Genomic DNA, 13,423 nt, shown 5'->3' with positions numbered 1-13,423 from the left:
CTATCTCTGCTGTCCTCAAATCCTTCTCTAATGTGAGCATAGGCTATACATCTGAGTACATGCTGCTCATTTTCTACCTCCCTTGTTGGGCAGATTTTGCAGGTCCATTCCTCTTTGGGGATCCTTGGGTCTCGCCACCTACCCCTCTCCACCTTGAGATCATGTGAACGAGTTCTGATTTTGCACATAGCTGTCTTCCCCGAGGTATTTCTGTATTCCTAACTTTCCATCGAGTTGATTTCTGCATTGCTAAATTTCCATCGAGTTGATTTCCAGCCCTAGGTATTTATATGTGTTGACTATTTCTAGAGGCTCAACTTATTAAATGGTCAGATCACCATTACCATTGTCTTATCTATGTTGACCTACATACTTGGGTGTTTGCAGAATTCTCTCAGTGCACCCAAATATGCTTGGAAACTCCCCTTTTTTTGCGAAGAATACAACATCATCCACATAGATATGCATTAGCAAAGCATACCCTACCATCTGAACACCTTCCTTGTTGTGTATTCTCATCCACCCCTCAAAATCAGCAATAAAGAGACCAACAAGGTGAATAATATTCATTAAAGGGATGCAGCGGTTCATGCTTTCTCCCTTAATCCCAACTCGTAATATTTACCTATGGCAAGTTGACAAGTCCAACGAACATTAGATCATGATGGGATCAATTAGATTATTGAGCGTAAATGGGGACAGAATGTGATGGATCAAAGCGATACTGAAGATTATGCTGGCCATCGGTTAGATTTTGGGTCAACAAACTTCACTTCCTTGACTTACAACGTTAACATAGCGCATAACCATTCTTTGAAAACCATGTGATAGAGCAAGTTAAATCTTCATTTTGGCCCAATTCTGGCACCTTAGTGCAATGGCAAACGTATAAAATACTAACTAACAGTAACAGACTCAAGATGTTGCTTGAAAGTATGAGTGTAATGTGAGGATACTACAGATCTGAGTAGATCCTCCCACTCGCTCCACATGTGTTCGGTAGCAATGGGCGAGCCTGTTAAGACTCGCCAACTTCTTGATGTATGCCCGTTCTTGATATGTATGCAATCATGAGTGACTCTAGGCTCACTCAAGCCTTTCGACTCATCCTCTTGCCTTGTTCCCTTAAGCACTTGTTTGCATCTCTCTCTTTTCATTAGCATTCTAGCAGCATCACCTGCTTCAATGGCTATGGGCGCGCAACTTCCTTCCCGCTGATCACTCAACTCCCTTTCCTTTCTGCCCATATCTGTTTGTCCCACCCTAGCAGCGTATCCTTCGTCAACCCCCCCCACCGTTTCGACAAATCCTTCTTTCTGGTTCACAGAACAGTGTCCCAAGAACCCACCACACTCCATAGTTTTATGGTGGTTGTTGATAGGCCGACAACGACAGCCCATTTGTGCAAACTAAAACTACTTATTCTTCTTCTCAAGTAGCCAGTCAATTCATGGAATATATATTTAGGTTGCATGGCCATTTCTTTCTTGACACGAGAAGCCCAGGCATCAGCATTTTGGCCGGGATGGGGAAACCATGGACGATGAGCTTCTCTCAATTCAAAAAAATCATACTTGGGACCTCTCCCTTTCTCTCAGGCATTCAGGGAATTTTCTCGAATAGAAGAAATATTACTACTATGTTGATGCTAATTGAGTTGATCCTACTATCAGCAGCAAATGGGCCTATAAACTCAAATATGTGCCTGACAGATCACCATTTCGGTGGCTTTCTCCACCTGGTACCGGGCCAGGGGCTGCCAATGGTTACTTTCTTGGATGATCCTCAGTCAAATGTATATATGAGTCCCAGTTTGGAAAGGAAGATGGTTGTAATATTCCTATATTTGAGTCTTGGTCTAGAACTCTCGATTTCCCAGGGGGGAGTTTTGTTCAAAGATCTGATACTACCATTGTAGTGAGGCTAATCATCATTGAATATATAAAAATACAACTAGGTTTACCCAATTGGGAGGAGCGGCCTTCATCATTTCCCATGAAGTCCCTGCAAAACATACTTTATTGTCTCAAAAAACTATACATCAGTCCATCATGCTTGTGAAAGAAAAATCCACAAATGCCAAAAGCCCACACCTACCCTAGATGTGTACAACTATGTGCCTACCCACAGCTATATACAGTACTCAAAAACTTGATACAGATTTTGTCCTATCAACATGGGCATATGCAACACAACCAAAAACTCTGAAGGTGTCCACTGAAGACTTTCTCCCATGCCATGCCTCATAGGGAGTGATTGTCTTCAAAGCCTTTGTAGGAGCCCGATTTATGTAGAATTATAAACATTCTAAAATTCTAAGTTCATTACTAAAAATCACCGTTTCGTTTAAGCAAGACTCTCACAATTTTGACCCTCTCTAGCTACACACACACACACACACACACACTTTTTTTTTGTAACACTTTATATTACTGTGTGGGAAACCTCAAAACGAGGGAAAAACCCACCATGAAGTACAAAAAAGAAAAGTATAAAAGCAACACCTGTCAAAAAGACAAGAAGTCAAGATAAAAGACTAAAAAAGGAGGAAAATATGAAATTACGTTCTAGCAGGTGGCCACACACACACACACACACACACACACACATATATATATAGAGAGAGAGAGAGACACACACACACACATACATGCATACATACATATGTATACATATATGGCAGCACCCTCGACTCCCCAACTTTTAAGGTTCTTCTTTCTCTATAGACAAGCAGTAGGTAAAGAATGCAGTTCAGTCACTCGAGGACAGAGCAGCGGTGGGCAGGATTGTGGGACTCACTCCCTCGAGGAATCAGGTGCATGATTGAATATTACACTCTTATTAACTTCCTTATCATAAAGTCAAATAAGTCAATAGTGACAACCTTACCAAATGTCATGATCATTTACTAAGCTACTAGTTCACGCAAGCCAAAACCCATCGGATCTACTACCCAAAATCCATAGGGTATGTCTTTTTAAGACTCCTCGCCTATAGGCAATCCATGATACTACAACGTATCAAGCAACTAAAGTTCTCAACCCGAACTTTATTCATAATCACATTGGTCCTAGTAAAGTGATCATCTTACTAACCACTCACCAAATAACAATAAAGAACCCCCATTCTTTAACTAGACTCTAATTCATCTAGGAATTCTGAATTCCTGCCATTTAGGAATTCTGATGAAAAATAGTATCTGTAGTGTCATTCCCATATCACTACAGACCATCCAGCCAGATGACCTATCTAGATCATCATGAGTATAGACCTTGGTAGGATCCAAAATCAAAATTCAAGGTCTAAACAAATGCATATCAGACTTATGAATCTATTACTAGATTCGAGAAAATCATTACAGACTTTCTCTTCTTGTCATACTACGATAGAAATGGCCTTAGAGAGAGAGGTGCCGGTGGAACTCAGTCAAGTATACAACTTGACTCCTCATTGTCAATCCTGACATGAGATCAACTCAATGCCCTATTTCTTGTAGGCCATCTCCTGGTGGTTCTAGTGATGCCCTATAGGCCATGGTATGTGCCTTGTAGGCATAAATATAGGCACTTGTAGTGTTAGTGCCTTTTAGGCCACATAGGACACTTAGTCCTATGTGACACCTAGGACACTTAAACCTAGGTCTAGGTACTTGTACCTTGTACTCCTTTTCCCATTATCCTAGTTTTGACGTGACGGCTAATCTATCTACTCTTTTGCAACCTACACTCTCTCTTTTTCATTCGATCCTGCATTTCTGATAGGAGTGTCTTTGTCCACAAGGCTCTCTTATTAAAGTAGCACTTTAGACTCATAGAATTGATCCTTAACAAAATTCAACTTGCTTATGTAAACAATAGGAAAGTGTACTCTTATTGATGTGTGGGAAGACACAATAACACCAGGCTACTTATCTCCCTATATCCCACCTACCAAATCCACACAATGGATGTAGCAAGAAAACCATAGTTCATCCATAAAAGTACTCAACTTCCTTTAACATGTGCTTAATCCAAAGCACCAAAGGAAGAAGTTCTTGAACTGTCATACAAGAGAATCCACACTCCATGGTAGTTGAGATTGTCACCATAGTGACATTGCCACCTCACCTAGTGGCCCACAAAGTCACAGTTACAACCAAGTGGCTTACCCCAAAGGATTTTTTTAACAATCAGTTATATGCATGGCCACAATTCCCGTGTCTCATACCACGGGATCCACCAGTCCGGTGTGTTTAGCCAAGCTGTGGCTATAAATGGATAATCCAAGCAGTTAGATAAAGTAGATTTTAGCCAACTATCAAAGAAATACACGTAAAATGAAACACAAAGGACCATACTTTCCAAGCAAATATGTTTTAAATATAAGAATTTAAATATGTTTCCAAGCAAATATGTTTTAAATATGTTTTAAATATAAGAATTTAAAAACCACCTTTACTTAGAATATTAATAAAATAATTAAAACTTGCAATTAAGGATCATTTTGGCAAACCGTTCATAATGTATCTACAAGTGGCGATCTTTTCTTTCCACCCTAACTAACAAAATGCTGGCCTAATATATATAATGACCCACTCAAAACAGTCACAGAGAATTTGGTTTGGGGTTAGCTGGACAATTCTTATCAACTTTGTTTTGGGCTTCTAATGTAGTCCACCCATCACTCGATGGACTAGACCAGCCCAGATCAGTGTTCAACCAGCGGATGAGCTGATCCTCAATATCGTCACTGCTACTGCTAATCTATCCTCCAGTAGGACAGTTTCGCACTTGGCGTGCTAAGGAGGCTCTCAATTCCTCCTGAAGACAATTTATTTCCTGAAAAATGACCTCCGGGTCAAGAGTGCGAAGTTCAGAGATAACCTCCTCCTCAATCTCAATCAAGCAGTAGTCAAGAATGGCTTAGTGCTACAACCAATAATGGATCTTGGTCTACACTAATTGTAGGATATGTTGAGAAAGAGATCTAGCAGCTCATAAGCTCAATACCGTGAGCATGTCCCATACCACATGCCCCTTCCTTTGAGCTACTGCCGCCTAACCATCCTGTTAAAAATCAAGAGGGAATGAATCACTCAAACCTCCACCCAAGATCTCTCCAACTCTTACACACACTCAACTCAGATAGATGATCACAGATGCAACAAACACTCTCTCAGAAATAAATATGGACGGAGAGAGAAAGAGAGTATATTCATCCACCAAATGGTGGGCAGAAAAATAGCTCCAAGGGAGCAGTACAAAACACAGCAAAGTGCTGGAGAATATTGATGGACTCTCTCTCTCACCAACTGCTCCAGATCTGAGTGCTGAATACAGCCTTGGAGAGGGGCTTTCAGTCTTGCACTGGATGCTGGAATGAATGGAGGAGTAGGCCTTTTATAGGCACTGCCCAGGCCCCTTGAGTTGACCGACCAGCAGGGTCGGTACCCTGTCTGGTGGCCGACCACATGGGCCCTAGAAAACCGACCGGGGTTGGCCCTGGTCGGTGGCCCTGGTTGGGCCGACTTGGCCTGCCACAGGCCCCTATATAAGGGTGCCCTGTGCAGCCAGTCTGCGCTGCTGCAGGAGCCTCCATGTGAGGCCTGAAGCCCCGTTTTACCTGCTGTTGCAGGCTGCGACCAGCCCGTGTGCTGGTCGCCTATATTTGCCATGCTCTCCTCCCTCTGGTTCTGGCCTGAGTCTCTCTCCCAGCCCTCCTATCTCTCATTGCCCCTTGTCCCCTCAAATCGGGGGCTCACAGAGAATCTAACACATCCTACATGGACAATGTTTGACACGGTTCAGGGGATCATGTGTTGCAAGGCCGTCATTTGCTAACAATGTCTGCGGGGACTCCAACTCCTCAAACCTCTATACTCAGGAGTCATCCCCTTACCCATACATATAGGCCAAGCCCTCCCTATCCTTTGCAATGAGCCCCAAACTTAGGTTGCATGCCCAAAGTAGCTTTACTTTACTTGGAGTCCATGCTTTACCCTAATTAGCTGTACTAATCCAATGAAGCAGCATATACCTAGATGAATCCAGGAACATTCCCAAACTCATCCTCTAAAAACACAACATAGTGCAGTTTCAAACTCATGATAGTCACTCACAAGGTTGAAAACCATTAACTCCATCATGCATAGCAGGGACTAGCTACTATGACATCCCCACTGACATAATCAGCGCCCAACAGTGGATGTAGACCATAGTATAAAAATATGCTCTCACACATACAAATCCACACACCCACACATACTTGAGCATCCATTTATACAAAGTCTTCGTACTGAGTTTCTGTCGGCACTCCGGAGGTGAAGGGCAGACTCAGCCATGATGAAGGCTAGCACTAAAGGAGAAGGCTAATCAAAAGGTAGTCCAAAATCTCTTCATTCAAGCTACGACTGCTTGTGAAGTCTAAACATTTTCATTTTAGTCTCTCCCCAACGAGCATCTAAATCTAAATCTAGCTGATAGGGCAACGCACCATTTAAGATAGAAAGAATTATCACAATACCAGCAGGCCGCAACTTGGACGAAAACTTCACAAGGTGAAATTTGCATGTCCGCTAATACGGCAGAAGCAGCAGCCTAGCTCAATCCCTACGATCTAAACCTCATCCACGCTAGCTCTAATAATGCAAGACCGTCATTTCCTAACAATATCTGAGGGAACTCCAACTTCTCAGACCTCTAATACTCCGCCCCTTACCCATACATATAGGCCAAGCACTCGCTATCCTTTGTAATGAGCCCCAAACTTAGTTTGCATGCCCAAAGTAGCTTTACTTTACTTGCTGTCTATGCTTTATCCTAATTAGCTCTACTAATCCAATGAAGCAGCCCCACCTCATCTTAGGCTAGCTCAATCCAAGGGATCTAAGCCTCCTCCATGCTAGCTCTAGTCTTAAGCCTGGCTTAATCCAAACCCTAGTCTTAACCCTGGCTTGATCCAAACCCTAGGTTAAAAAGTGCCCTTACCCTAAATCCAATCCAAGATCCTAGGTTAGCTCCTGGTTAGCTTGGCCATGACCAAAGACAATCCAATCTGGCTCAGGCCCTAGTTAGTCCAATTGTGGTATTACATTGGTATCAGAGCTAAGTGCAACCATAGCAAATGAAGGGATACAATTGTAGTGAAGGAGAGGTTCCTTCCTAGGAGTGCAAGATGGCAAGGGTATAGAATTGCTCTGTTGTGCCCTCTTCCCAGTTTCTGGATCAGATCCCTAGCATGCCATTGGATGGCACTGTGGTGGCTCTGTATTGAAGGCGGATGCTGGGAAGAACTTTGGCCATAAAACAAGAGGAATGGGCCTCTTTTTATAGGCTGGGACTGCCCAGTCAACCGTCCAAAGTTGACAGACCAGCTGACCTGCCATGTATCACTACCTTATTGCTGACCTCATTGCCGATACCTGCCGTTGCTGCTGCACCTGTACCCTGCGGGCGATGTCAACAGCATGTATAGGCTGTATGGCTGTCTGCTGCATTTGATGTGGGGCTGCTGCCAGCAAGGCAGTCATGCCATGGGCCCATGACATCCCCTTCTACTGAAACTAGAACTAGAGCCGATGAAAAACCTCCTTATATGCTGAAAGGAGGCGAAGATAATCAGTAAAGAAGTCCTCTTCGACCCATGGTGCTTCATGGAAGCCTCTGTGCTTTTGCATTTCACACAAGTGCTGGCAGTTGCCAGTAACTTTTTTGAAGCGATGAGCAGCATCATCAGTCACCCTGGTTGGCAGGTGACACGTGGAAGATTGGCTGGACACGTGGTAGGTTGCCTGGTCTGTCAAATCGAGCCATCTGATTGGGCAGTCCCAACTATAAAAGAGGCTCATTCCTCCTATTTCAAGGACCAGACTTTGGCGAGAGTTGCTCCCCAGCATCCGCCTTCAGTACAGCCACTGCAGGGCCATCCAATTGCATTTCTGATCCAACAGTGGGGAAGAGGGTGCATTGGAGCAGATATCCACCCTTGCCACATTCCACTCCAGGAAGGAAGCTGTCCTTCACTACAGTTGTATCCATTCATTTGCTACCTTTGTAATTAGCTTCTGGCTCAATAATACAGTAACAGCAAGTGTTTGTGTATACTCTTTTACAATTCAATCGCTACTTTCAGTCCACAGTCAGTAGGAGAGACAGTGAGTTATGTTTCTCCCTATTACACTAGGTCATGGATGAGTAAATAGTAGCACACTGTTTCTCTTCCCTCTACTAAAGCTGAATACATGGCAGCAGCCACTGTGAAGCCAGCTGACTTCAAAGGCTACTTGGTGGTTTGGGGATATCACAGCAGGGTTCGATTCCTATTGTCTGTGACAACCAATTTCGTATTGCACTTGCAGAAAACCCTGTGGATCATGCCAGGTCTAAGCACAAAGACATTAGATACCAATTCAAATGGGAGAATCAGGCCGAATTCAGATGATCTATTGCTCAACAAATGATAATCCAGCTGATATCTTCACCAAAGCATTACCAAAGGAAAAAAATTTCTATGCAGGGATCTCCTTGGTATCTAGGATGACTTGATTCTTTAAAGAGGTGTCTCTAAGGATGAAACGAAACTCACTGTTTTGTCATTACAGCCATGCTGTCGTTGAAAAAGGGTTGGAGAGAATTATGCTGCCACTCTATATTACTCCAGTCCCCGTTATAGAATTTGTTATAGTTTCATCTTCATAGTCTTGTTATATGCAAGAGTCTAGAGTCTTTTAGACATGGTGCACATTTGACCATATTTGAATCAATTCAATAATTAGGGCACATTGATAATCTTTATGATTTACTATAAAACTCTCATTACTAGCACATGTAGGGCAACTAAGGATGGCTCCCTTTCTATGCTATAAGAGATTTCCAGCAATGTCTCGATAAGTGTAAAGCTCTCTGCCCTAAAGTATTTGCCTACTTCCAAGCAAGCAGAGGAACTATAAAAGATTTCCAGCAAAGTCTCTCTGCCCTAAATGTTCACCCACTTCCAAGAAAGTACAGGATGATTCCAATTCCTCTTAACCCCGCTTGGAAGTGCACTCTCCTGACCTTTTATCACTCAACAGATAACCTAACGAGCAGAACTCAGAGAGATTTTTGTCACTTTGTAAACTAGGTACCAAATCTCTGAGAAAAGAACTTAGCAAAGGAAGGAACGCACTGCCAAGAATAAAGATGCTCAGCATCAGTGAGTAGCAAGTTGGATGAAGGCATTGGGAAAGCTTGAGCATGTGTCTTGATAGCAATGTTAGACATAGGGATGGAAAGCTCGGGATTACTTTCAGATTTGGAATCATTAAACACATACAACACCGATGGCATGGCCTTGCATTCATACACCCTCAATACAGTTGTAACACCTAAACATGCTAAGCAAATCCTGTCCTCAAAGGAAGCTTAAAGAGCAAGTTTATAAAAGAGACAGATCCTCCTCAATAAAGTAGCTAAGTATCAGAAAATATGACAAATATATTTAGATAAGAGAGCCCATTGATAAATGAACTAAATACAAAGCATTAGCATAAACCAGCAGGTAAAGCCTGACAAATCCCAAGAGAGACTTGTATACATAAGACAACTTGACTTCACGTGAGCCCACGCACAAAGCTTAAGACCATAATCTTGCCATGCAGAGTATGAATTGTGTCCCTACATATATTATCTACACTGATTAGCAACTGCAGGTCACATACATGCGGAAATCTCCAGTTGAGAATTCATATAGCTACAGGCAGATAAGCAAGTCGTGTTCTGTTGAATATGTACGGCCACACCACAGACAGGCATGACACTACAGACAAAGCAATCCTTCCTAACAGAACATAAGCTATATCTGCCCGAAGGGATACTATATTTATGGCACACAGGTTTTTGAAGCATATTGCTCTCGCTCCAAGATTTCAACCTTTTAAGCTTTGGTTGACCGCTTTCAAAATCATCAAGCAGCACATTTAACTGTTTCAACAAGAGCAAGCTTATTCTAACATAACATCTTTCACTTAAGCATTGACTTGATCCAGTTACCAAAAAACACGACAGTACTGCACTCTTACCTTAAAGCTAGCACCTCTCAAAATGTGTTTCTCCCCAAATGATTTGTAAACATCGCGGCATTCAATCAACACATTAGATTCATCATCCAGCATCCTTGTGTGGGCTGCGTTGTTTGTGTCCCAGGAGGCATAGCCCTGCATAATTAATTAACACACCTTAGACATGTTTTAAAGACACAGTACCGCCTATATGCCGCTGTGCATAAAGCTGCCAGTTGGACAACCCCAGAAAGATATAATCACCTCTCCTCCCACATCAAAAAGCTGTATCCCTTCCCCAAAGGATAAATACCTTCGCAAATTTAGACTACTCGCGCAGAATGCTAAATGTCTCTAATTATCAAATTATGATAAGGACTCATAAAGTGACGGTTAAAGTCAGCCATGCTGCGATTGCATGTCATTTCAAACATCAAGAGCGACAATACAGAACTCACTTGAGATCATTTTTAGAAAGTGTTCTAGTGTGCCGCAAATATGTACCTGCATCTTTGCCCCTAGTTGGGAACACAGACATATGCGTTGCTATTGCATTGCAAAAACAGTCTGATAGAGCTGCAGATGCGAACGCGGACAAGACTTTTTACAATTCTATTGATAAGGTCACCGTCGATTACCAAAGACGATGAACCATCGTGTCTAGTTGTAATGTAAGCCGGGGTAGCACAACGAGCACAGACGGAACGCCGTGTGCCATCCTCCGAGAAACTCGCCGCCCCGTTGTGGCACTGCAAGGTTCTGCTCGTCTCGGAAGGCACATTAAGGAGACCAAAACTGTTGCAAAGCTCGTACTGAGAAGATCTAAGGAAAGATGGCGAGCGAAAGGGGGAGGAGATGCGGAGAGCGGAAGGGGAGGGAGCCATCGACCAGGCGTATCCACGATTTAAGTTTTTCCCAAGAAAATGCGATACGCAACCTGCCAAGGTTGAACCAAATTCAAGAGGAAGACAAAAGAGGCGTTCCGTATGCAGATCGTGCAGCAGGGTGGAGGAATGCGACGGCTGTGAAGGAGATGAAGCGAGCTCCAGAGGATCGTTGCTGTGTCGAGCCTGTAAAGGTGAAGAATTGAGGATGGGAAAAGCGAAATGGGGAGGAGATTAAGCAGGAAAACGGAAGAAGCTCGACGAGAAACGAAAATGTTGCACTCAGAAACAGAAGAATGACAGGGATGAAGAAATAGCTTGACATTTGCAGATTGTGCATCATTTTTGTAACCTGCTTCACGCTTGCATGGCACCCTCCTCCTCCTCCTTGCCACCTCAGCCCCTCCCCTCGCATCCACTTTTCATCATCCTCCTCATCTCATTGCGCATCTGGATCCGCAAACATTTTTCTCAACAAATCACAAAACTTCGGGTTTCAAATTTTTCGAAGGTTTTTCTTGAGGTTTTGCCGAGTTTTTAGATAAAATATAACTAAACTACCTGAAACTTTGCAGATTTTACAACATTGAGAAAATAGATTTTACGGGTGAAAATGAAAATGCTCCAGGTTCATTGGATATAGTTTGCAGGTTTTATGTGAACACTGCAACCCACCACAAGGGAACGTTCGCCCCACCCACTCCCTGTGATGTGTCATTGTACACACAGGTGGACAATAGAAGAATAAACTAGAATGCTTGGCCAGCGGCTAACTATTTTGTAAGTAGCTAATAATAGGCCAATTCATCTACCGACTTAGAATGTGCCACATGGCTTCGTAGGATTTCAGAGTTTCATTAAATGCCCTAGTGTTGGCCAAGTAAAAAAAAAGAATACCCTTATTGCACAAGCTAGAAAATGCCTGCGTGGTACAAATTGGGTGCCTTGTTGTTGGCTCGCACAGGTTCAATTTATGTTGTGCTAGGCAAAATGTCAGCTTTGGGCGGGTGGTGGGCGGGGTGGCTGCCAATTCCATGGGCAACCCTTTTCTTGCATAGCCTGTGGTTTAACAATATGTGTAGGGCACATACACGTGTAACCACCCTTAAGGGGTTTCACGACATATTCACGCCCCACCAATATTCACACCCTTTGTTCAAGGGTTTCACAACAATCCGCCCAGTAGCATAATCACACCCAAGCAAGGAACAAAACTCAGGCGGCCTCACAATCCCATTGGTGGAAGAGTGTCTCATAAAATGAATTGGTCAACGGAGGATTTACCTCGGGGCCCCATGACAATGTTATAGCATAATGACTTATACTCGTTTGGCCTATGTAAAAACAAACATGAATGGACAATCTCTTTTCATGAACTTTCTTGCAGACAAGCAACTTTTGAAAAGACACTAGCAAGAATGATTGTCAAAGCAATTGACAACAATCAAAACCTCGACCATACAATTGTCATGATGCTCCTCTCCTCCTCCTTTGCATCAACCTATCCCCATACTTGTGCATCAAATTGGCATCTAGATAGGCAACACACTCTCTTACTCTCTCTTTGTCTCGCTTTCTCTCTCTCGTTCTCTAAGTCTCTCCCTCATTCTCACTCTCGAACTCCCCTCGTTCTCACTTTCCCTCTCTCACTCTCTACCAACACTCGCTCACTCCCTCGCTCATGCTGACGCTCTCGATCTTGCTCACTTTCACACTCTTCCTCCTCCCCATTCTCACTCTCGTTGCTTCTACACTCTCATACTCCATACAACTTACTGTTGCTCCCTCCCACTCGCTATTCCAGGCTCCATCACTCTTGCCTCCCTCACTCTACCCTCAGCCAAGCTCGGTGGCACTCAACCCTCAGCCTTGTTCCATACTCAGCCAAGCTCGGTGGCCTCCCACACCTTGGATCCATTGGGTTGCCCTCCCTCCCATCGCTCGGCTAGATCAATTGGCGCATGCGTTGACGTCATCCGTCACACTCATTCTCTACTTCCTTCACCAGGTGAGTCTTTGATTGTTCTCTATCTTGAATGCTCAAAAGAATTTAACAAAGGAGGCTTGAAAGGTACTGCAATGTTGCTTCTCATCCAGATCAGAGGCCAAAAGCTTGTTGCATTTGATCTATTTTATTCCATCAAAAAAATGAGCAGAGGGGGCTTCATGGAGCTGGCGATATCGCGAGGCCTCAATGGAGTCCTCTCCACTCATTTTTTCCATCCTGCAAAAGCTACCTTAAGAGAGGAAAATCCATTATCCATCAAGGGAAATACTTAAGGGCAATATACTTGGAAACCTATTTGGCAATTTGAGGGCTTGCTCGAATGCTTAAATGTTGCATAAGTGTCATGTTGGATACAAAAGGAGATCTCAATTAAATGCTGTGTAAGTGTCATGGTTGCATAGCAAAAAATGGGAAAAGGGCCTCTTTTGTATACAAAAGGAGAGCCTTTGAAAGGACAAAAAAAAGGGGCAAACAGGTCTCCTTAGAGGCCGCAATATCGTGGCCTCCTTAGAGACT

At 43.3% G+C, this 13,423-nt stretch overlaps 1 protein-coding gene across 2 annotated transcripts in view; it reads right to left on the bottom strand.

Moving 5' to 3' along the window:
• The window catches only part of ABCI13 (non-intrinsic ABC protein 11), a 67,594-nt gene extending 56,247 nt beyond the window's left edge, over positions 1-11,347 (bottom strand). For both annotated transcript variants that reach the window (XR_015541122.1, XM_087375592.1), the window contains exons 1-3: positions 11,252-11,347; positions 10,654-11,085; positions 10,037-10,171 (exon numbers count right to left, since the gene is read on the bottom strand). Coding sequence is in view for 1 of the 2 variants with exons in the window: in XM_087375592.1 (XP_087231718.1) it covers positions 10,037-10,171; positions 10,654-11,085; positions 11,252-11,314 (630 nt within the window). In the remaining variant the exon portion in view is untranslated. The remainder of the gene's footprint in view (positions 1-10,036; positions 10,172-10,653; positions 11,086-11,251) is intronic.
• Between the last annotated feature and the right edge of the window lie 2,076 nt (positions 11,348-13,423).

The sequence above is a fragment of the Dipteris shenzhenensis genome, chromosome 6 (genome assembly GCF_047967505.1).
Source record: "Dipteris shenzhenensis isolate YYH24624 ecotype China chromosome 6, Dip_SZ_1.0, whole genome shotgun sequence".
Classification (NCBI taxonomy): Eukaryota; Viridiplantae; Streptophyta; class Polypodiopsida; order Gleicheniales; family Dipteridaceae; genus Dipteris; species Dipteris shenzhenensis.
Note: the sequence above shows the minus strand (reverse complement) of the source record. Positions and strands in the feature narration are given on the sequence as shown.